Source organism: Suncus etruscus, chromosome 13 (assembly GCF_024139225.1).
Source record: "Suncus etruscus isolate mSunEtr1 chromosome 13, mSunEtr1.pri.cur, whole genome shotgun sequence".
NCBI classification, from domain to species: Eukaryota; Metazoa; Chordata; class Mammalia; order Eulipotyphla; family Soricidae; genus Suncus; species Suncus etruscus.
The window spans coordinates 26,838,722-26,863,200 of record NC_064860.1 but is presented as its reverse complement, the minus strand read 5'-3'; the positions used below and the strand labels follow the sequence as shown (position 1 = coordinate 26,863,200).

The 24,479-nt window shown below is 41.6% G+C and overlaps 1 protein-coding gene across 1 annotated transcript; it reads left to right on the top strand.

Annotated features, from left to right (window-relative positions):
* Positions 1-1,381: 1,381 nt before the first annotated feature.
* Positions 1,382-3,715, top strand: LOC126026186 (spermatid perinuclear RNA-binding protein-like). Its single transcript, XM_049785893.1, has 2 exons — positions 1,382-3,483; positions 3,588-3,715. Exons 1-2 carry the CDS (start codon positions 1,542-1,544, stop codon positions 3,590-3,592), a joined length of 1,947 nt encoding a protein of 648 aa, XP_049641850.1. The 5' UTR covers positions 1,382-1,541; the 3' UTR covers positions 3,593-3,715.
* The last annotated feature ends 20,764 nt before the right edge of the window (positions 3,716-24,479 follow it).

Here is a 24,479-nt window from a genome sequence, read left to right as displayed (position 1 = left end):
ACACCAACATTATCTTGTGGCATTGTTTCTCTTTTGCACAGGCACATTAAAATGGGAAAATAATACATATGCAAACAAGTTTTTATATAACAGAGATGGGAATACAAATTTGGCAATGCAGTTAGGCCATATACCCTGAACATTGGCATAATGATTTGGCTTAGGCCTCAGAAGAATGGGCAGTGCCCATACACCCCTGAACAATGGATACCATCTATGGAAACAATCACAATTGTCTATAACATTACTAGAATGCAAACCTCTACCAGGGAAGACCTACCACTGCTCTGGCATTGACTTACTCCAAAGAGTGCTCTCAACACCCAGACAACTCAGCAACAACCTGCTTGCAAGGCAGATCGCTCCACATCTAAATGTGTCATTTAGAAACTAAAAACCAGTAGATTCTAGTGCTTAAACTAGAGAATTCTCCACATCAGCCTGACTTCGATGAAAAAAATGCATAGAATCCAGAATCTTTAAATACAGGAACCTGATACCAACAACACCTAAAGTGTGAAAAAGTTTCACTGGGACCACGGAGAATGACTTGGGTTGGACAGACTGGTGTGCCTGGAGCCCAGAGTCGATCTTATGCCAATAAACATCTGGGGTGAGACCTTCTTGTAATCAGGCCAATGATTCTTTCCCTGTTTTCCCCATATTTTTCTGGGCCTATGCAAACAAAGGCGATTGCCACTGTCACAACTTTTTTTTTTAACACTTATCCTTTAAGAAAAAAAAACAAAAACGGTTTACTGAACTTAAAAAAATAACTGTAGTAGAATGTCTGTTTCGAATATAGGCAGGGGATGGGAAGGAGGGAGGAGGGAATGTTTCACTGTTGTAGGGGAATGTTCTGTTTGTGACTGTAACCCAACTATAATCGTGTTTGTAATCATGGTACTTAAATAAAAAAAATAGAAAGAAAATAAAGAAAACAATCCTTCAAGCAAACAACCCCCTACAAAAGGCCAAGGTGGCCATGGTAACAATATTAGATGACATAGATTTCATGCTCAAAAACATAAAAGACAGAGAGGATAATTTTATAATGATCAAGGGATATGTACTTAGAAAAAAATTAAGCTTCTAAACACAAACACACATAATAAGGCACAAACAATATGCTTTAAAAACTGCTAATAGGGCCGCTCGGGGCCGTCTCCGCCGCCTCGGCCGCCTCAGTCACCACAGAGCCACCGTGGGGAGCGAGCGGATGAGCGAGCGAGCGCCTACGCTGGGCTAAGGAGCCGGGCCGGAGCGAGGGGGAGGACGCGGGCGCAGCGAGGGCAGGCGGCAGCGGCGGCCCGGGAGCGGGTGATACTCAGGAGATTCAGGTGGTCTTAAGATGAGTCTCAGCCAGCTGGACTGTAGACATATCCCAGAGAACAAACCTTCAGCCCTCTTTGCTATATTGACTGAGCTGTCAGCGGACTCAGGCTTATGAGGAGGTTCTGTCACAGAAGACAGTGTCTAGTCAAGACGACAAGAAAAAGGGGAAAGGATAGGAAAAAGAAGCTAAAATACTGTAGAGAACCATGAGATCTATTCGCTCTTTTGCCAATGATGATCGCCATGTTATGGTGAAACATTCAACCATATATCCATCACCAGAAGAACTCGAAGCTGTTCAGAATATGGTGTCTACTGTTGAATGTGCTCTTAAACATGTTTCAGATTGGTTGGATGAAACAAATAAAAGCACAAAAGCAGAGGGCGAGACAGAAGTGAAGAAGGAAGAGGCTGCAGATACCCATTCCAAGGATCAAGGTGGTCGGACATTGTGTGGTGTGATGAGGATTGGCCTGGTTGCAAAAGGCTTACTGATTAAAGATGATATGGACTTGGAGCTGATTTTAATGTGCAAAGACAAACCCACAGAGACCCTTTTAAATACAGTCAAAGATAATCTTCCTATTCAGATTCAGAAACTCACGGAAGAGAAATACCAAGTGGAACAATGTGTAGATGAGGCTTCTATTATTATTCGGAATATGAAAGAGCCCACGTTAACTTTGAAGGTGATACTTACTTCCCCTCTAATTAGGGATGAATTGGAAAAGAAGGATAGAGAAAAGGTTGTGATGAAAGATCCTCCGGACTTATTGGACAGGCAGAAATGCCTGAATGCCTTGGCGTCTCTTCGACATGCCAAATGGTTTCAGGCAAGTGCAAATGGATTAAAATCGTGTGTAATTGTCCTCCGAATTCTGCGTGATTTGTGCAACAGAGTCCCCACATGGGCACCATTGAAAGGATGGCCACTAGAGCTTATATGTGAAAAGTCTATAGGTACTTGTAATAGACCTTTGGGCGCTGGGGAGGCCTTGAGACGAGTAATGGAGTGTTTGGCATCTGGAATACTACTTCCTGGGGGTCCTGGTCTTCATGATCCTTGTGAACGAGACCCAACAGATGCGCTGAGCTATATGACTGTCCAGCAAAAAGAAGACATCACCCATAGTGCACAGCATGCACTTAGACTATCTGCGTTTGGCCAGATTTATAAAGTGCTGGAGATGGACCCCCTTCCATCTAGTAAACCTTTTCAGAAATATTCCTGGTCAGTTACAGATAAAGATGGTGCTGGGTCTTCAGCTCTGAAGAGACCATTTGAAGATGGATTAACAGATGACAAAGATCCCAATAAAAAGATGAAACGAAATTTAAGGAAAATTTTGGATAGTAAAGCAATAGACCTTATGAATGCACTAATGAGACTAAATCAGATCAGGCCTGGGCTTCAGTACAAACTCTTATCCCAGTCTGGCCCTGTCCATGCCCCAGTCTTCACCATGTCTGTAGATGTGGATGGCACAACATACGAAGCCTCAGGACCATCCAAGAAAACAGCGAAGCTTCATGTAGCAGTGAAGGTGTTGCAGGCAATGGGATATCCAACGGGCTTTGATGCAGATATTGAATGTATGAGTTCTGATGAAAAATCAGATAATGAAGGCAAAAATGAAACAGTGTCTTCAAATTCAAGCAATAATACTGGAAATTCTACAACTGAAACCTCCAGTACCTTAGAGGTAAGAACTCAGGGCCCTATCCTCACAGCAAGTGGCAACAATCCTGTGATGGAGCTCAATGAAAAAAGGAGAGGACTTAAATACGAACTCATCTCAGAGACGGGTGGAAGCCATGATAAGCGCTTTGTAATGGAGGTGGAAGTAGATGGGCAGAAATTTAGAGGTGCAGGTCCAAATAAGAAAGTCGCGAAGGCCAGCGCAGCTTTAGCTGCTCTGGAAAAGCTGTTTTCTGGACCCAATGCAGCAAATAATAAGAAAAAGAAGATTATTCCTCAGGCAAAGGGTGTTGTGAATACAGCTGTGTCTGCGGCAGTCCAGGCTGTCCGGGGCAGAGGAAGAGGAACGCTAACAAGAGGGGCTTTTGTTGGGGCCACAGCAGCTCCTGGCTACATAGCTCCAGGCTATGGAACACCATATGGCTACAGCACAGCAGCCCCAGCCTATGGTGGTTTTTTCATTGACAGCCCCTATTGCCAGCCTCTGAGCGTCGCACCATTTATTATTCACGTGGGCCCTCAAGATTTCTTCTCTGACTTCTAGAACCATCAGGTTAATACTTTTAAGCAGTTTTCAGCACGTTTATCTCACTTTATTCTCGTTCTCCTCGGACCTTCGTAGCCATATCACTTGTATAAAATAGGCTGAGATATAGTGACTGTAAGCTGTGGTCTCAGTATGCAAAGGTTGCTGGAACAACTGTTTCCCCGCCATACAGAAGCAGTATGTATGTCGAATGTCGCTTTGGCATCCATAAAAAAGACTGTACAATGTCTAGAGGCTTAAGTACCAGCTACATTCCAGATCTGATCAAATAGCCCAGTTCTTTGGGTGCTAGTGAATCAGAGGCTCGGCCCTGGGAAGCATTTGTAAATAGTATAGTTTGCAGTGCAAAGTGCTTGGCAATAACTTGATGTTGTGTATTATGTGAAACCAACACTGGATTGTCCTCCCTGCCCTGGGCACTGATCACATGTGGGACTCTGGACTTGAAATCTTCCGGCGCAGTGGAAGCAGCTGGTGTGTGTGGACTGTCCCCAGGGCCTCCCCAGGAGATGCCTGGCCTCATCCAAAGGGACTCTGCCACTCACCTACTCCGACAGGCAGCGCCCATACTACACCACGCCACACCGTGGCTCCTCACTGTTGGACTCTGCTGTGGACTGAGCCTCTGGTCTGGCTGCTGCAGTTTGTAATGCCCTCACATGTTGCATTTTCCTTCTCTGGATGAATAAAAATAAAGCTTCTGTCTTCAGCAGCAAAAAAAAAAAAAAAAAAAAAAAAAAAAAAAAAACTGCTAATAGGGCCAGAGAGATAGCATGGAGGTAAGACATTTGCCTTGCATGCAGAAGGTCTATTGTTTGAATCCCTGCATCTCATATGGTCCCCTAAGCCTGCCAGGAGTGATTTCTGAGCATAAAGCCAAGAATAATCCCTAAGTGCTGCCAGATGTGACCCCTCCAAAAAAAAACCTCCTCCAAAATCACTGTTAATAGATTTCAAGGAATACTTTGACAGCAATATATTAATAATTAAAGACTTCAGCGTTTCTCTGTCACTTCTCGATAGATCCATTAGACTAAAACTCAGCAAAGTAATACTTGCTATGAAGAAATGGAAGAAATATACATATACACATACTAATGTATATGTATATCTATATATCAAGATTTTCACCCCATAAGCTTAATACATATTTTTCTCCAATAGAGAAGAGACATTCTTGAAAATAGACCACATATTGGGCTAAATACATACGTCATATCAAGAGGATAGATCAGTTGAGCAGCCAAAACCATAGCTCAATTGGGAGGGGCTGCTTCCTTCAGGCAAGTGCACAGGGACTTCTGCAATTGCTCTGTACCCCACAACGGCACCTGAGCAAGCACTATCATGGAGCTGAGCCTCCTCTCCTTAATGCTCTACACCACTAATCATCAGGGAGATGCAAGTCAAAACAACTATGAGGTACCACCTCACACCCCAGAGATTGGCACACATCACAAAGAATGAGAACAAGCAGTGTTGGTGGGGATGTGGAGAGAAAGGAACTCTTATCCACTGCTGGTGGGAATGTCGTCTAGTTCAAGCTTTATGGAAAGCGATATGGAGATTCCTCCAAAAACTGGAAATCGAGCTCCCATACGATCCAGCTATACCACTCCTAGGTATATATCCTAGGAACACAAAAATATAATACAGAAATCCCTTCCTTACACCTATATTCATTGCAGCACTATTTACCATAGCAAGACTCTAGAAACAGCCAAGATACCCTTCAACAGACGAATGGCTAAAGAAACTGTGGTACATATACACAATAGAATATTATGTAGCTGTCAGGAGAGATGAATTCATGAAATTTTCCTATACATGGATGTACATGGAATCTATGTGCTGAGTGAAATAAGTCAGAGAGAGAGAGAGAGAGAGAGAGAGAGAGAGAGAGAGAGAGAGAGAGAGAGAGAGAGAGAGAGAGAGAGAGAGAGAGAGAGAAAGAAAGAAAGATGCAGAATGGTCTCACTCATCTATGGGTTTTAAGAAAAATGAAAAACATTCTTGCAATAACAACTTTCAGACATGAAAGGAAAAGAGCTGGAAGTAACAGCTCACCTCATGAAGCTCACCACAAACAGGGATGAGTTTAGTTAGAGAAATAACTAAGTTTTGAACTATCCTAATAATGAGAATGTATGAGGAAAATAGAAAGCCTGTCTAGAGTACAGGCAGGGGTTGGGTGGAGAGGAGGGAGATTTGGGACATTGATGATGGGAATGCTGCACTGGTGATGGGTGGTGTTCTTTACATGACTGAAACCCAAACACATTCACGTATGTAATAAAGTTGTTTAAATAAAAAAAAGAAAGAAAATATCTGAAACAAACAAAAAAAGAATGGCTGTCCCAGCTTTCTTTTTAATTTGCATTGGTTGAATAATTGATTTCCATCCTTTTTTTCTAAGTCTGTGTCTATCCTGTGCTTTTAAGTGTGTTTCTTGCAGGCAGCAGAAATCCAGTTTTTGTTTTCTGATCCAACACTGTACTTTGTGTCTTTTAATGGGGGAGTTTAGTTCATTAGAATTTAATATTATTGACAGAGAGGGCTGTTGTGAAATTGTATTGAGTGTGGTGGTTGTTATTGCAATTGGGTATTTAGGTTGTGCAATTCATCTCTGAGTAGTTCAATTAGTTTTGGCTTGGTTAGTGCAAATAGTGTGAGTTCTTTTTTGTCTGATAATGTTTTTAGTCCTCCCTCCCATATGAACAAGGTTTTGCTGGGTACTGGACTCTAGTTTGGAAGTTTCTTTCATTCAGTAGTTTAAATATGTCATTCACTGTCTTCTTGCTTGAATTGTTTCAAATGGTAGATCTGATTTGATTCTTATGTTCCTTCCTTTGTACTTGAGTGTTTTTTCTCCCTATTGCTTCATAGAATTTATCTTACTTTTTTGCCATTTGGATTACTATATGCCTTGGTGTTGGTTTATTAAGGTCTATTTTATTAGAGATTCCTTTTGCCTCTTGCATTTGCACTGGAGCCTTTTTCCAGAGGGTGGGTTAGTTTTCTGCTATTATTTCCCTCACCACGTGTTCTTCCCCCTTTTCATATTTCCTCCCCTCCTGTTATTCCTACTATTCATAGACTACTTCTTTTGTATTTGTTCATTAAATACCTAACATTTTCTTCCAATGCATTCCCTCTTTTTTTCCTTGTTGCTTCTTTGTCATTTTTGGTTTGTAGTTTTTTTTTTTATCAAGTTCTTCTATGCTATTCTCCAACTGAGTCATTTTGCTATTGTGGCTTGCTAGGACTTGTTTTATTTCCTTTAATTCCATTTGTATGGATTCTCTCATTTTCTGTAGAAGTTCATCTTTGAGTTGGCTGACCTGTTCATCTACAGATTTCTTGAACTTGTTGGCAAATGATTACTTGATTTCTATTACTGTGGCTTTCAATGTCACTTTTATGACTTTGTCTATTGGGCATGTGCATTTTGGTGGACTTGGAAACTTCTTAGGATTTCTCTTCATAGCCCGGGCTGTTAGTGTTTTTCTTTATTTCCCCATGTTTCTTTGCATTTGGTAATTCAGAGTGGTCTGCCCTTGTTCTCAGCCCTCCTTTATCACCTGGGGTGTGTGGCTGTAATCTAGAGTGCGTCCCTAGGTGGGCATGATGGCTGAGGTCGCTGAGCTTTGGCTTCGCCCTCTGGCCTCGTCCCTCTGGGTTTCTGTGAGAAGGTGCAGTTCCCAAGTGCTGAGTATGGTTGTCTGACTGCCTGTCTCAGGCCCCCATCCCCATACTTGCTAGAGGAGCGGGCAGTCTACTTCCCCAGGTGCCAAATTTGGCACAGGTCTCGGCTCCCTCCCAGTACCTGACAAAGACACCAACTTCCCCAGTCGCCACATTTACAGAGTGTGTCTATAGACCATGCCCGAGTTCTCTCTGGTACCTGACAAAGATGCAGGCCACCTGCTTCCCCAGGTGCCTAGTGCAAGTGACCAAGCATGACCTGAGTCCAGGTGCCATTTTCTGCTTGTTTGTTTTTGAGCCACACCCCAAAACAGCGGTTGCTTCTGGCTCTGCACTCAAAAATGAGTCTTGGCTGGGTGGGGGACCATATGGGATGCAGGGAATCAAACCTGGGTCCATCCTGGGTCAGCCATATGCAAGGCAAATTCTTACGACTGTAGTATCTTTCCAGCCTCAGTTGCCATGTTTTAACTGGGCCAGCTCCATAGACTTATTAAAATACTCAAATGAGAAGTAAGCTGAATTGAGAAAGATCATGGGTACATCGGTTCATGTAGCAGAAAGCTGGCTAATTCCAGAGGAGATGGCGAATCAAGCCCCTACCGTGCTGAAGCCATGCCTACTGCCTCCAAAACCTAGAATCAGTTTCCCGATGGCCCTATCTCATCACCCCGCTATGATTCCCTCTGGGGATACCAACCTGACCAAACTTGTGGTATGCTGGTTTTTGGACTGATATTATTAGAGCTTTTTGGAGCTAGTGCATGCACACTCCCCACGACCCCCTCATATCTTTCTTCTTCAAGGAGGTCTGGCAGCTCTGTAACATGTCCCTAAAGATCGCAGTATCAGTAATGATGCTTTGAATTTTTGAACTTTATTTGTTTTTATTTTGAATGTGGTTCTCAATTCCATGGGACCACTTTCAATGGTAGCCACTGACAATAAGATGTAACTGCTGTGTTGTGCACATGGAAGTTCCAAGCACAAGGGAAACCATCCTATACAAAACACTTCATTTGTTCCCCTTCTCAGCAAACAGCATTAAATGCCAAACTTAAACAGCCAGACAGTAGGCATAAACAAGAAAATCATTCACACTGCAAGAAGGGTTGTACTGCTCATTGCTGCATTATCTGTGGAAAGAGTATGTGGATATCTACAAGGCATTCTCTATTCCCCAGGGATCACTTGGCCTCATCAAGTTGCTCCTAAAACCTATGCAGGAGGTTGGGCTGCTGCTGTACCCATTGCACCAGCTGCTCAAACGAGTGCCTGTAACTTCCAAGTATCTCATGGCTCTTGCACCTATGCACCTTGTCTTCAGGTCTTTTCCTAGGACCTAGACAATTGGTCTTGGGGGCAGACTAAATTAGGGACCACTTGTTCACTAAAGAGTAGGCCTGATTTGTAGGAGGAATGCAGTGCCTTCTCTTGTTTGTCCTCCCAGTCCAACTTCCTTTTGCCTTTCCTCCTCCTATTCCTGCTTGGCCCTTTCTCCTTGTCTCTGCTCCCATGGGCAGAATATATTTTTAGTTCAGGCTTTGAAGTTGCCATCAGAAAGGGTCTGGCTTCCCAAGCACTGTGCCCAGGTCTTCAAAAATATACACAAAAATGCTGAGTGAGGTGTCTTTTCTATTTCAGTGGTGTGATACCAGATGGTCTGGTCCTGACAATGCAAAGGTGGCTCAATTCCTAACATTCAAGGCATAAAAAGATGAATATTACTGAGTCAAACATGTCAGAGAATGAGAACTTCTAAAAGCAAAATGCATCTCCTCCCAGCTCTGGGTCCCCACAGTTGTTATGTCAGAATCTTCCAGAATTAAGTTCCATACCAATAGGTGATAAACCTGCTCAAAGTAATGTTCTCCAAGACTAAACAATCTTGGAAGAGCTATTCTCTGAATTGGAAATAGCTATTGTTGCTCCACCAGACAAAAATTAACTTAGTTATTTTATTGATTGGAAAAATGTACTTGACTACAAGTGTTAATAATATTTATGTGCTTATGATTTCAACAGTATTTAGCAAACAAAATTATTCATTGCAAATGTCCACATCTTCCATTTGGGAAGGCTGGATACCAAAAGTCTGACCATCATATCTGCTTATTTCTTTCTCACGCTTTTCAAAATGCAAAATAGAAGCTCATATATTGGATAGAGTGAGAGGATGATTCCATTTTCATTTCATCAGTCTAGAAGGGAAGAGAAGAGAGAAAGACTCTTAGAAAAAGATCAAGCATGAAACAACTTTTAGATTCACAAATTAGTATTTTACAATTAACATAGTCTTTCTTTCTTTCTTTCTTTCTTTCTTTCTTTTCTTTCTTTCTTTCTTTCTTTCTTTCTTTCTTTCTTTCTTTCTTTCTTTCTTTCTTTCTTTCTTTCTTTCTTTCTTTCTTTCTTTCTTTCTTTCTTTCTTTCTTTCTTTCTTTCTCTCTCTCTCTCTCTCTCTCTCTCCCTCCCTCCCTCCCTCCCTCCCTCCCTCCCTCCCTCCCTCCCTCCCTCCCTCCCTCCCTCCCTCCCTCCCTTCCTTCCTTCCTTCCTTCCTTCCTTCCTTCCTTCCTTCCTTCCTTCCTTCCTTCCTTCCTTCCTTCCTTCCTTTCTTTCTTCCTTTCTTATTGTATTTTATTTTATTTATTTGTTTGTTTCAGGCTACACCTGGCGATGCTAATGTGTTACTTCTGGCTCTGTGCTCAGAAATTGCTCCTGGCAAGCTCAGAGAACCATATGGGATGCTGGTAATTGAACCAGTTCTGTCCCGGGTAGGCTGCAAGTGAAGCAAATGCCTTACCGCTGTGCTATCTCTCTGGCCCCAATCTTTTTTTTTGTTTGTTTGTTTGTTTTTTGTTTTTTGGGCCACACCTGGTGACACTCCTGGCTATGTGCTCAGAAATCGCACCTGGCTCGGACGACCATATGGAATATCGGGGATTGGATCAAACCCAGGTCTGTCCTGGGTCAGCTGCATGCAAGGCAAACGCCCTACTGATTTGCTATAACTCTTGTCCCTGTTATATCTATTTCTATGATATTTACTCTATGAGAAGGATTTGTCATTCTTATAGAGGAAAAAGTAATCCATAGAAGTTAAATAATGTGTTCAACGTCTCACAACTCATCTTAGGTAAGGCGTTGAGTTCAGGTCAATCTGACTCTAGAGCTCATATTTATTCCTGGAGGTCCCCTCTTTATTATACAGCTTGGCTACACTTAATGATAATGCTCAGAGCACCGTCCTGAGGATCCCTACTGGAGTTGGTTCTATTCTACTGAATCAGCTCCTAGCCTGGGAATGTAGGATTTGAATGAGGTTTGGGACTAAGGCCCCTGGGGAATAGTACTAGCAGGGCAGTCCTTCTGTTCATGTGTGGTTTGTGTGTGCATGTATGTATGTAGGGGCATGGGAAGCTTGTGTATCACCCAACCAGGAGCATTGAATACATTTTACCCCTCTATGCATGTACTATGTATTCAGATTATATTAATTTAAAATATTTTATAAATAATTTAATTTTATAAATTAAAAAATGATAGAATTTTCTAGAGTGTTCCAGGTACAGTAAAAGCCTTAAAGGGCCATGGTCCCTGGGTTTCCCGGTGGAAGTGACCTGAGCACCTAGAGCCCAGGTCTCCTCCAGGCTCTCTATGACCTCCTCCTGCTTTCTCTCTACCAGGCAGGATCCTACTGTACTGCCGACTTGTCATTGCCCCATTCTTCCTTTCAAAATCATGTTTTTCCTTCTTGTGTACTTCTCCTTTCCCTCATTGCTTCTACTTTGCTTCATCATTTTCCTGTCATCTCAGGCCTGTTGGCATCTCCCCTGCTCTGCATTTTCTCCTTATGGCATTACTGGGGGTCACACAAAGCTTCTGTGCAAATCTTCCAGAGAATGAACCAGCTTCTATCACCTTTGTGTTTCAAAGCTAGAAGGGTGGGGTTGCTTTCAGCTCTGAGGCTGAGTGGGGAAGAGGAAAAATAGATTAGCCTTTAAAGGGAATGACTGGGAAAAGCAGAAGCACTTGCACCTCCACCAGATTCCTGGGGTCTGCCCTGCCTAGGACCCATCACTTCCTGGTCAACCTGGAGCAATTGCCAGATCAACTTGTTATATAAAGGCATCCCACAGCTATTTTCTTACTGTTATTATTATTTATTTGGGGGGAAGGGCTAGGGTTTAAAGCATACCCAGCAGTACTCAGGGGATTTACTAGATCTGTGCTCAGGCATGATAGTGGAGGTGCTCCAGGGGTCAAATCAGGGCGAGGCACATATAAGGGTAAACATGTTACCTCCTGTTCTCTCTCTAGCCCTTTATATTTATTTATTTAAACACTCTGATTACAAACATAATTGTAGCTGAGTTTCAGTTATAACAAAAATATTCCCACTCACCCATGCAACCTTTCCATCACCAATGCCCCCATCTTTTCCCTCCCCCACACTCCCACCTGTATTCGAGACAGGCTTTCTACATCCCTCACTCACTGACATTGTTATGATAGTTCTCAGAGTTGTTATTTCTCTAACTGCACTCACCACTCTTTGTGGTGAATTTCTTTTCTTTTCTTTTCTTTTCTTTTCTTTTTCTTTTTTTTTTTTTTTTTTTTTTTGGTTTTTGGGTCACACCCGGCAGTGCTCAGGGGTTACTCCTGGCTGTCTGCTCAGAAATAGCTCCTGGCAGGCACGGGGGACCATATGGGACACCAGGATTCGATCCAACCACCTTTGGTCCTGGATCGGCTGCTTGCAAGGCAAACGCCGCTGTGCTATCTCTCTGGGCCCTGTGTTGAGTTTCATATATTGAGGCCATCCTTCTGGCCTTCATCTCTGGGAATTATTTCAATGTCTTTAATTTTTCTTAAAACCCATAGATGAGTGAGACTATTCTGTGTGTCTCTCTCTCCCTCTGACTAATTTCACTGAGAATAATAGGTTTGATGCACATCCATGTATAAGAAAATTTCATGACTTCATCTCACCTGATGGCTGTACAATATTCCATTGTGTGTATGTACCACAGTTTCTTTAGCCATTCATTTGTTGAAGGGCATCTTGGTTGTTTTCAGAGTCTTAGCCCCTTATATTTAGTTTAAAATTTTTTCAGGGGTATTACAAATATAGTAGAGCTGGTAGGGAGCTTGCCTTACACATGGTTGACTTCAGTTAAATTCCCAATACTACTTATGGTCCCTTGAGTACTGCTGAGGATAAACCCTGGTGTAGGGTGAGAAGTAAGTCCTGAGCTCTGTTGGGTGTAGCCCTCAAACAAATAAAATGAAACAAAGTTGGGGGTCCTTCCTATTAAATGCCTTAGGGGTCAGGGGACACTCTCAGTGATACCAGACCAACCTGGCTGGTATTCATTGCTAGGACCTGAGGATGCAGAAATGTTCAGAACCTGGGCCTTTTTCTTTGTCATAGTTGGGGAAACAAATCCAGAGAAGTTAAGTGATGAGATGAAGACACTCTTAGTGTTAGGATAAATGGGGTGGTGCTCCTAGCAGGACACAGTATATTCCAGACTCACCTAATAGTCAGGGTTGGGGATACCTCTGGAGTTCCCGGAGAAACTGTAGGGATTCTGAAACTGGCTGGAGGGTGTGACGCGGGCTTTAGGGAAGAGGCTTCCATCTTTGTCTGGCTTGGAAAACTCTGTTTGCTGCATTCCCATGTTCTGAAAATCGTTCTCAACTAGGACCTGTCGTTCATTTTCCTTCATTTTGCGTTTTGATCTGTAAAGTCAATCATGACATTTAGGTTCAGACATTGGTTAAAAGACTCTCAAATTCAATACTCTTTTTTTGTTTGTTTGTTTTTGGGTCACACCTGGCAGCGCTCGCTCAGGGGTTCCTCCTGGCCCTATGCTCAGAAATCACTCCTGGCAGGCTTGAGGGACTATATGAGATGCAGGGATTCGAACCACCGTTCTTCCTCATGCAAGGCAAATGCCCTACCTCCATGCTATCTGTCGGCCACAAATTCAATACTCTTAATTAGTTTTGCAGTTTTTAATTTTTGAACATATTAGAAACTGACAGGTGAATAAGAAAAAATAATTAGATGGATGTCCTTTGCCTTAGTCACCTGGGTTTCCCGGTTTTCATGGGCCATGAAAGATCTACTGCCCTACTACTCAGTTCATCCATGACAGTTCATATATGACTCTTTGGTGACCCTGAGTTTAACGACATTCTCCTTTAAGCCTTTGATAAGCATCAGCACTATGCCTAACACTGATCTATCACTAGTGTCTAATTCACAGAGTTTGTGACTAAGTTTAGTGTTTTCTTTGTAATTTTTTCTTTTTGGTTTTGGGGCCATACCCAGTGGTGCTCAGGCTTACTTCTGGCTTTATGCTCAGGGATACTGGTGGTACTTAAGAGACCATATGCTTTGCCATGGATCAAAGTATGGTTTGTTGCTTAAAAGGTAAATACATCATTTTCTATAATCTTTTTTTGGTTTGTTTTTGGGCCACATCCAGCAGTACTTAGGGGTTACTCCTGGATCTGCACTGAGGGTTCATTTCTGGTGTTGCGCCTAAGACTATATGGATTGCTGGAGATAAAACCTGGGTGAGCTGCATGGAAGGCAAACATCCTACATGCTCTGCTATCACTCCAGCCCCGGTTTCTATACTTTCTATCTGTCCCCAGGTTTGTATTTTGCAGAGCCTGTGAATTATTTATGAAAACAGTAATAGAAGTAAAAAAAAAAAAACAGGATGGTTGATGATACAAATTTTCATTTAAACTATTCAGAATTTATAGTGGTATCTTTTTGACTAAAATGAGCTCCAGATATGAGAGGTTTTAAAAAGAGACAGAGTTTTCAGTGCTCTGATTCAATCCTTTGTCACCACAAATGAAGCTGGTGGATACCCAGTGCTGCTCAGGGACTAATTGTGGAGGTACTCAAGGTAAATGTGCTCTCAGGGATTGAACCTAGATCTCATTGCAGAGTATATGCTCCAGCCCATGGAACTATCTTTCCAGCATCTAGTATTACTTTTTAATATTTTCAATTTGGGGGCTATACCCCACATTATTCAGGGACTACTCCTGCCTTAGTGGGATCATATGGTTCCAGGGCCTCCTGTATGCAGTACATGAGATCTGCACATTGAGTTCTCTCTTAAAGACAAGTACCAAGTCTTGTGGGTAAAGAGTCATCTGACGCCAAATATTTAGTGGCAATTGGAGAGCACCAAGGTCACACCCAGCAATAATCAAGAACCATGAGTTCCACGGACCAAACTCAGAACCTGACATGAGCTCTACCACCTAAACTAGCTCTACTCCACATCCTATGAACTATGATCATGGCTTTTTATTTCTTCCATAAGCCATGGACCTGCTCCTGAAGTGCACTTGGCTGTTGGACTAGTGAGTAGGATGGACTGCCTGAGTGATGGCTACCATAGTCTCAGTCTCAAGGAGTGTCATAGTGTAGATCCCTTTAAATCCAGTGAATGGGCCCACAAAAATTCCAGCTCTTTGACAACATTCCTGTCCAAGGTAACTGGGAAGAAGCTTTCTTCCCTTTGAGGTATTGGAAAAAAATCTTAGTGGGCCCAAGAATCATGATTGTTCCTAGAATAAGAGCTGATGTGCCTCCTGCAGGAACAAGGCACTAAGAACTGTACCTCACAGAATTCTTTGTACTATATGGCATCTCTAGCACTATGTTGGATGTGGTGTGGTGCAGTGTGGTGCTGGAGACCAGGACAGCCAGTCCATTCAGTCCTCTAATGAGAGGAGGGTAGCACTGGACAGACACGGAATGTTCTGAATCCCTCCTTGGAATGGGTCAGTCACATTTCCATTTTCACTTTGCATTCTTATAATCGAATTTCAGGGAAAGAATTAAATATAAAAATAGAGTAAACGAGGAAAAAGTAGAAGCGAAATATTTTGAGAAACCAAAATCTATTTATCTTTTTACATGATAATGTAAACTTATGTATCTTGCCAATGTTAATTTTGTTTTTTTGTTTTGTTTTGGGTCCTACTTAGTGGTGCTCAGGATTTATTCCTGGCTCTTCTCTAAGGGATCCTTTTTTAGTGCTCCTCAATGGCCCTTATGCAATGCCAGGGACTGAACTTGAGTCAGCTGTGTATAAGGCAAATACCTTTATCAATCTGTACTGTTGCTTAAGACTTACTTTATACAATTTTTGTTGTTGTTGTTGTAGTGTTTTGTTTTTGTTTTTGTATCCCTGCCAGTTCTCAGGGGCTACTCCTGGCTCTATGCTCAGCAATCGCTCCTGGCATGCTCAGGGGATTATATGGGATGCTGAGATTCAAACCACCAACCTTTTGAATGCAAGGCAAATGCCAAGCCTCCATGCTATCTCTCCAGCCCCAATTTTTTACAATTGTTTTCAATGATTGTGTAGCAGAGATAGAATCAGAAGTAAATCAAGGAGAAGAGCCTATTTATTTTCCTTTTATTGCCCCACAAAGTAATGGTGCTATGTTTGGAAACACTAAGTTGTAATGTCAGTGTACCACATCCCAGAAAGGGACATTATCTTTCTTTTTGGAAGTTATTTTGGATTTTTTTTTTTGCTTGTTTTGGGGTTCATATCCTGCTGTGCTCAGGTGCTATTTTTGGCTCTGCCCTCAGGATTCACTCCTGATAGTGCTTTGAAACCTTATGGAATGCTGGGGATTAAACACAGGTCAACCTCATGTAAGGTAAAAGACATAACAGTACTATTATCATTCCAGCCCCAAGGGATAGTTTCTTACCTCACCCTCATGACGATCAATGTTATCACCATGGCAAGAATGCAGGCTCCAGCAAGGCTGCCCACAATAGTGAGAATCAGCTGAAATTCTGAAAGGGAGAAGAGAAGGTAGGAAGGGCCTCACTGCACCCTGCACGCCCTGTCCACTGCCCAGGTACGAGCACCTCCAAGGCTACTAGATGTGGTTTCTAATAGTTCCAGGCTAATATGGCTGGAGGACCATGCCCTTCTTAGAGGATAGCCTCCACCTCAACTGTGTCTTCAGAACTCAAGAAGAGGTGGATTTTCCAGAGAAAAGACCAGAAACAGAAAGAAGGACAGGAGAAGAGAATCTTCTTGAACTTCATATGGGGATGGGTTCTCAATCCAAGTCAAACTTTTTTCTGCTCCAAACTTTTACTATATTCTTTCTGCCCTCCATATCTGACTTCATAAGATGAGGAAGTCAATGTGGAATGACTGGGGGCTAAACGACTACAAAATGGTTTGGTAGGATGAGCAAGGAAGAGTGGATGAACACATCAGATGTTCAGGATCTCCTTTATCTTCAGACTTGAAATGGCCTAGGAGATGGCATATGAGTGCAATATTTCCAGGAGATTGCAAACTCAGAGTATTAGAAAGTGTATAAGAGGCTGGTTACACATGAATTATATATTAATAATCATAATGTAGACACATTCTCACTCTGATATTTACTATTAAAATTAATGTCACCTTTTCTATTTAAAAGTGTAGAAATCACATTTTTTTTAAGAATCTGAAATTAAGCATGAAGCTTAAATGATAATTTAGACAGTGCTCTCCAGACCCTTTGCTTCTTCCTGTTACTGCTACTCTGCCACCTCCAACCTGATTTCTTGGGATTGTTAAGTCTAAAAAAACTTCAAAGGTCATGCAGTTCACAGCTCTCACTCTGTTTGGTGGCGGAGGGAAGGGAGGGTTTTCTCACAACTCGTGATGATGAAGATTATTCCCAGGGGCTATTCCCCAATATGTTTTGGGGATCTTTTGGCACTGGGAGCCAAACCTGAGGCTCCTGTATGTAAATAAAACACCCCAGTCCATTGAGATATCTCCTTGGACATAAATCTCTCTCTCTGTGTCTCTCTGTGTCTCTCTGTGTCTCTCTCTCTGTCTCTCTTTGTCTCTCTCTGTCTCTCTCTGTCTCTGTCTCTGTCTGTCTGTCTGTTTGTCTGTCTGTCTGTCTCTCTCTTACTCTCTTTGGTTTTTGGGCCACACAGGGCTGTGCTCAGGGGTCACTCCTGGCTATCTGCTCAGAAATCGCTCCTGGCAGGCACAGGGACCATATGGGATGCCGGGAATGGAACCACGTTTGGTCGTGGGTCGTCCGCTTTCAAGTCAAAGGCTCAACCGCTGTGCTATCTCTCCGGCCTTGCCCCAAATCTGTCATTATTTAGGTGTAAACACTAAAAACTCAGGACAAAATGCATAACAAATAGAGCTTTGGGTATGAGAAAGCACTTAAAGAATTTGAGCTTTTTAAGTCGGAGCCCTGCGCTTGTTTACCAAAACCACATAGTATCCCAAGTAAATATGGGAAAGGTGCTCTTCTCCCCATAAAGTCAACGAAATATAGCTTCGTAACAATATTAAGTCAAAATTATTTTCTTTTCTATTTTTTAGTTGGGCACTCTTATTAATGAATGTGCTCTGGACTTACTCCTGGATCTATGTTCAGGGATTACTCTTGGTGAGGTGTAGAGGACTATGCTGATAGAAATTGTACTATGGTACAACCTCTCTGACCCCGAAGGAATGTTTTTATCAAGAATTTGTGGTTGTCAGGGAAGCCAATGGTAATATTTACTTCTATCTGGATTAATGACATTTATTCCATATGTAAAGCAAAAAACCTATTTATCTAAAATATAAAATCAGAATTGTCTAATAGGTGAGTGTGGGGCTGGGAGAGAACAAAGCAACTGCATTTATTATGTCATGTCTAAAAATATGAAAGAACCAAGAAATTAAAAGCAGACGAACTATTTCACTGTCTGGCTTAGAGTCCTGCTCTTTCACAATAATTTTTCTGATCAACTGGTCTATTGTCTTTTCTAAAGGCAGAAAATCAATATTTTAGCTACCGGAGAAAGTGGATATGATGTTAGCATGCATTTGTTTGGTCTGGGCATGCCAACTGCACCAGCCTACCACTACACTGAACTTGCTTTTTCCCCATCAGCTGGAATTTGAGGCAGACAAGGGTGGCCTGACCCCAAAGATAATGTGCTAATTTTCTCTTTCTTTTCAAAGTAGAAATACAGGAGGACTTGGCTGATTTCAGAATGGGGTCAGTGTTTGTTTCTCAAAGGCTTGCTAAAGCCAGAGTTTCATACTCACGGTCTTGACAGTTCTCTCCACTGTAGCCAAACGCACACCTGAAACAAAATAAGGAATTGGAGTCACGATCAAGGTCAAGGATTGCTGAGGTAGGCTTGGGAGTGCCCACCTATGTTTTCTTCTCACCACCACTCACACTCTCCTTCCTTCTCTTGCCCTTTCCTACCATCCACTTTCCCTTCAGTGAGCATTCTCTGCAGAGTCCTGATGGGTGAAGGGCACTGCAAACTGCATGAGGCTGAATTCTCTATCCTGAATATTTAGGAGGACTGCACAGGTCTCTGAGTTCCAAGAAGAGTAAACTATTCAAGTGAAGCTGAACTTAAGAGGCCTGAGGCATAGTGAGACCCTAGTGGGAGACTAATACATTCCTGGCAGTATTTTCTAAGAGGCATTAGATACAAGGTTCCAATCACATAGAAAAGGTTCAAAAACATTGATGATGAGGAGGAGGATAATGCTGAGGATGTCTACACTGCTCCACTTATGCTAGGTACCAATGTCTTGATTTTAAAGCCATATGTTCTTTGCAAGCTCTACCTTTTAACCTAGTTATAGAAAGAATAAAAAAATTAGATGTGGAGTTTCTTACTTTTGACAGTTCCTATTTTCATCTTCCATGTAGCCTGGCAGGCACACACACTTAGAAAGCTTTTGGGTTGAGTTCCACTGGCAGTGCATGTTGGGTTTGGAGGAGCAATTTTGAGGACAGGGATCAGCTTTGAAAACACAGAGATTTCTGGGTTAAATTCACAAAAAAACTTTCAACATCATAGACTGAATCACAACCTGCAATTTCTTTACTTTAACTTTTCTAGGTTTTTTTTTGTTTTGTTTTGTTTTGGTTTTTTTTTTTTTTTTTTTTTTTTGGTTTTTGGGCCACACCCAGCGGTGCTCAGGGGTTACTCCTGGCTGTCTGCTCAGAAATAGCTCCTGGCAGGCACGGGGGACCATATGGGACACCGGGATTCGATCCAACTACCTTTGGTCCTGGATTGGCTGCTTGCAAGGCAAACGCCACTGTGCTATCTCTCCGGGCCCAACTTTTCTAGGTTTTTATCTCAACATATGTACTTGCTCTGCCATGTGCCACCATGAACTCAACATGGACTGCCCTTCTTCCCAGCCTCATTCAGTTCCACTGTGAAAGGTCAGCACTCATATTCTTAGGACTCTGAGATAAATAAGGATTCAAACCAAGTTTGCATGGTTTTGTTGTGAATGGATAACTAATGGAGTTGTCAAACACATTTAGAAGGAAGTAGAACACTTACGAACACATCGAGGGGATTCTGGGTAAGGTCTGTACATTCCAAATTTGCAAACACATTTAAAACCATCAGAGCAGTCGTTGCTGTTATTCTCATCACAACCATAATAATCGCACCTATTTTCTGCTAAAAGACATAAAATTTAAATATAGATTAGCAGGATACTGTGGATAAGGTCACATGTAGAAGCACCTTAACTTTATTGTTATAATTGTCTTCTTTTGTTTATTTGTTTTAGTTTTGCCCACACCCTCATATGTTCAGGCATTCTGCACTCAGGAATTACTCCTAGCACTGCTCAACCAAATGGGATGCCTGGCATAGAATACAGGTTGGTCACCTGCAAGGCAAGTATATATAATATACTGGCTGTAGTATTTCTCTGGCCCTTCAATTTTTGTTGCATAACAAGGCAAAAGCTCTACCATTTGCATCACTGCTCTGGCCCCTGCAAAAATATATTTGATTACTTGAGTAAAATTACAGTATCTCTGTTGTTAGTAAGTTAGTAAGGAAATATTAAAGCAATTGGATCCCCCTTTCCTTTCAAGTTTCCAAGGAAGTGTATGTTACAGTCCAATTTTTTTCTTCTATACCTAACACAAAATAAACAAACACTATACCTGCTTTCTGAATAAAGAAGCATTTGCTCTTGCAAGGAACATACATTTTTATGAAAGTGATGTATCTTACAGTATATAAAAGAGCCTCTACATTTTCTCCACTGAAGATTGTTCAAGATACTATCCTTTACAGCATTGTGAAATTCCAGCACACAGCTTCAATAGTCTTTTAATAAGTTTAGGATTTAACATGTGGTATTCCACAATTTTGAAACTATGCTTCAGTCCACTCTTCCATGACCCTACCCTTACTGTATTCAATTCAAATGAACCAACTCTAATGTTCAAGTTTGAAATCTCTTTGACACCCAGCTGTATGCCCTGTTCTACAAGAGACACCATAGTTACTCAGAAATGCTCCAGGGATATTACTGATTCTGTACTCAGGAATTACTTTTTTCAGTGGTCAGGGAATTTATGGGAATCTGGGTGTCCAACCAAGATGGCAGCATGCAAGGAAAGCACCCTACCTGCTTTAGTAACTCTTTAGCCCCAGAATATTCAAAATGTGATTGAATCTGTAATCCCAAATGAACTTGAATACCACAAGCAAGTATAAAAATAAGACCAAATAGCAAAGGTTAAATGAAAAGTGTGTGTGGGTGAGAGAGAAGTCTATGAAAAGTTGATTGTAAGGTAACATGAGGAAAAGAGGGAGAATATTACAGAGAAGCCTCACTCTTTCCTGAGAGAATATTAAATATTGGATTCTAAGTCCTGAGCAAACACTAAGAATTTGTGTGAAATCGTGAAGATAAAAGATGTAGGAAATATATACATGAATCGTATTTGTCTTTACTTTCAAAACCAGAAATGGTTTTTTTTACAAAGTGGATCAGGATCTCATACACATCAAGGATTAAAAAAGGAGTTCAAAGAATCCGGAGTCTTGGAGGAAGTAAAAAGCCTGGGGAGTTAGAGAGAAATTAGAATTATGAGTGTGGAGGTTTTCAAAGAAGAGTTTAAGAAGGGAAGGAAGGGTGAGGAGTGATAGTCAGTGGGTAGCTCTTGTAGGAGCTGATCAATTTCTACCCTTGGCACCACATACAAAGCCCTGTGCAGAGTCAGGAGTAATCTCTAAGAATCATCAGGTGTGACCCAAAAATTGAAAAAAAAATGTACAGGAAGAGAAGTGAAGAAATTCAAGTTCCACTGGAAAGTCCAATATATTGTTCTCAATAGCAGCTGTGGGATTTTACTGTCGGGTCTGAGAACAAACTGCTTAATTTCCTCTAGGAATGGCCCTGTTAGGAAACAGTGTCCGTTTATTCTTTTGTTCTTATTTCCAGGCCCAAGTCCAGGGTCCTGCCATACTGCTCTTTAGCATGTGAATTGTTTTGGCAATCTAACAATGATTATTGTTATATGTCACATAAACTTGCCTGAGAAGCATCTGTGACTTAAAACTCCACCTCTTTCTGCTTGAGAAACCCTTTGGACTAGTATGCAGGAGCATGGTGTGAATTAGAGAAATGATTCAATTTTGCCTTCTTGGACTTAATCATCACTCAGTTGTCCCACTCAGCACCCATAGCTATAGAATTAAGTGAATTCTATAGAGATAAGCCTAAACCCAACCAGAAGATCTACCTGCTCAGATTAGTCCAAAACATGGTTCATAGAATTATGGCAGTGCAATTTCGAGATAGTTGGAAATGTCAAAGTTTGGGGTGACTTCTGGACAACTGAAAAGTATCTATTCTCTGAGTTTATGTATGGAGCCATAGAGGGAACTTTCTCTTTCTTTCTTCCTTTTTTTTTTTTAATAGGGGGAGCTTTCTATTTATATCTAGAAAGCTATAGATTGGTGTCAGCTATCTTGTTTTTTTTTTCCATGATTCCCTGTACAAACTCTATCTTCCTGCACTGCCTTCTTAGATTAGAAAACAAAATGGTCAGCTTGGTGCTTTTGGATATGATTGGAGATAGGGGAAGGGTCAAAGAGAGAGAAGAGGGAAAGTTTGAAAAACATCGGTAGATTTTGCTCCACTCCAATGGAATGGAGCAGTTTACATAATGGTACGCAGGCTTGGAAAATTATTTAATACTTACCATCATATGTTTCAATCTCTGCGAAGTTAGCAGCTTCCAGACGAATTTTTTTAGACACTTCCTGTTCAGTTAGTTTGGTGGCTTTGTTTAAAATAGTCAGTATTGTTATACCTAAACTTTTTGCATTACGCATGTTATATTTTCCTGAAAGAGATGGGCTAAAAGTAAAAAAGAAGTCATCACTTAAGTAAACTGATGCAAGATTTAATAAACAGGTCTACAAACTGGTCCAGATTCACAAATCTCCCAGCTCTAGTCCTGACCTACTAATGTTCTATTTCCATTAGAGGGGTCCTCTTTTTTTTTTCTTTACATTTTGGGTAACACCCTGTGACGCTCAGGGGTTACTCCTGGCTATATACTCAGAAATTACTCCTGGCTCAGGGGGACCATATGGGACACCAGGAATTGAACCAAAGTCCATCCTGGATCGGCTGCATGCAATGCAAAGGCCTTACTGCTGTGCTATCGTTCCAGCCCATTTAGGAGTCCTCTTATAAAATTACATTAAGGTGGCATATGATAAAGCTAAAGATCTCTATTTGATATATTTTTTCCCTTTCAGAGTCCCCTCCCTATTTGATATTAAAGTCATGTCTATTTAATATTAAACACCACTTATGGATAGAAAAATACCCTATTTGGGTAATATTTAGAAAAATTTAGAATGGGGCCAGAGAGATATCTCAGCGGTAGGGTGTTTGCCTTGTGTGCAGTTGATCCAGGACGCACAGTGGTTCGAATCCTGGCATCCCATATGGTCCCCTGTGCCTTCCAGGAGCGATTTCTGAGTGCAGAGCCATGAGTAATCTCGGAGTACACCAGGTGTGACCCCAAAACAGAAACAAACAAACAAACAAAAAAAGGAAATGAAAAAAAAGAAAAATTTAAAATAGTCATTGCATGTAACAAGTCTCTTGGAAAATTTAAAACTAGGATATGGGTAAAAAGAGCCATATTATAGCATGTAGAGAATTTGCCTGCGAGAAACATATTTGAATAGTCAGACAAAATCAAAAGTTGGAAAACAATGTCTTCAAGCAAGCAACTACCTCAAAAAGGCTAGGGGTGACCATATTAATAATAGAAGACATAGACTTCAACTTAAATTAGGTTATAAGAGACAGTAAAAATAATTTCATGCTTTCTTTTTCTTGTGTGTGTGTTTTTTTTTGGGGGGGGGGCATCACACTCGCTGGCACTCAGGAATTATTCCTGGTTACTCTGCACTTAGCATGCAAGGCAAACATGCTATCTCTCCGGCCCCCATAACTTACTTTTTTAAACTTTATTTATTTATTTATTTGTTGGTTGGTTGGTTTTTGGGCCACACCCAGTGGCACTCAGGGATCACTCCTGGTTTCTGCACTCAGAAATCACCCCTGGCAGACTGGGAGACCATATGGGATGCTGGGAATCGAACTGGGTTCCTCCTGGGCCAGCCGCATGCAAAGCAAATGCCCTACCTCTGTGTATCTCTATGGCTCTGGAATCACAAACTTCTTGAACATCCTTTGTATTTAGGGTCTCTAAATGTAACTACCCCATACTAGTCCTTGCATATTGAATGTATCTACAAATACTTGTTTGAACTGAACGAGATGCTCATAATGGCCCTACAATAGTCAAGTGTGCAACTGAGTGTTCTTATTTCTTCACTACCTCCACCCCAGTTTGAGTAAAGAGACAATGGGAGCCTTTCATTCTCCTCCTGGCTCCCAAGAAGGCATATTGCATGATTTGGTCAGGTGTGATTTGTTATTAAGGACCAAATCAAAGGGCCTCCGTGATAACCTGTACTGTGTGTGCATGTGATTGAATAACTGATCACAGACAACAGCCTCTGTCTCCAGGTTAAAACCTTCCAGTGTAGATCACTATGACATTAGAAGAGGGCCTTTTGTCTGCTAGGTTGACCACCAATTCCTCACTTGGGACAGGCCTGGAAGGGCCTGATATTTTCAGGGAACGTTGGGATACCCCAGCTTCCGGAAAAACATTAACCCAACGCAAGCTTACCTTACTTTCTGAAATAAGATCTGTCCAAATTCAGAGTCACCAATTGCCTTTTCAATCTGTAGAGAAAAGATGCATTAAGAACTATGAAGGGGTGGGAACCTG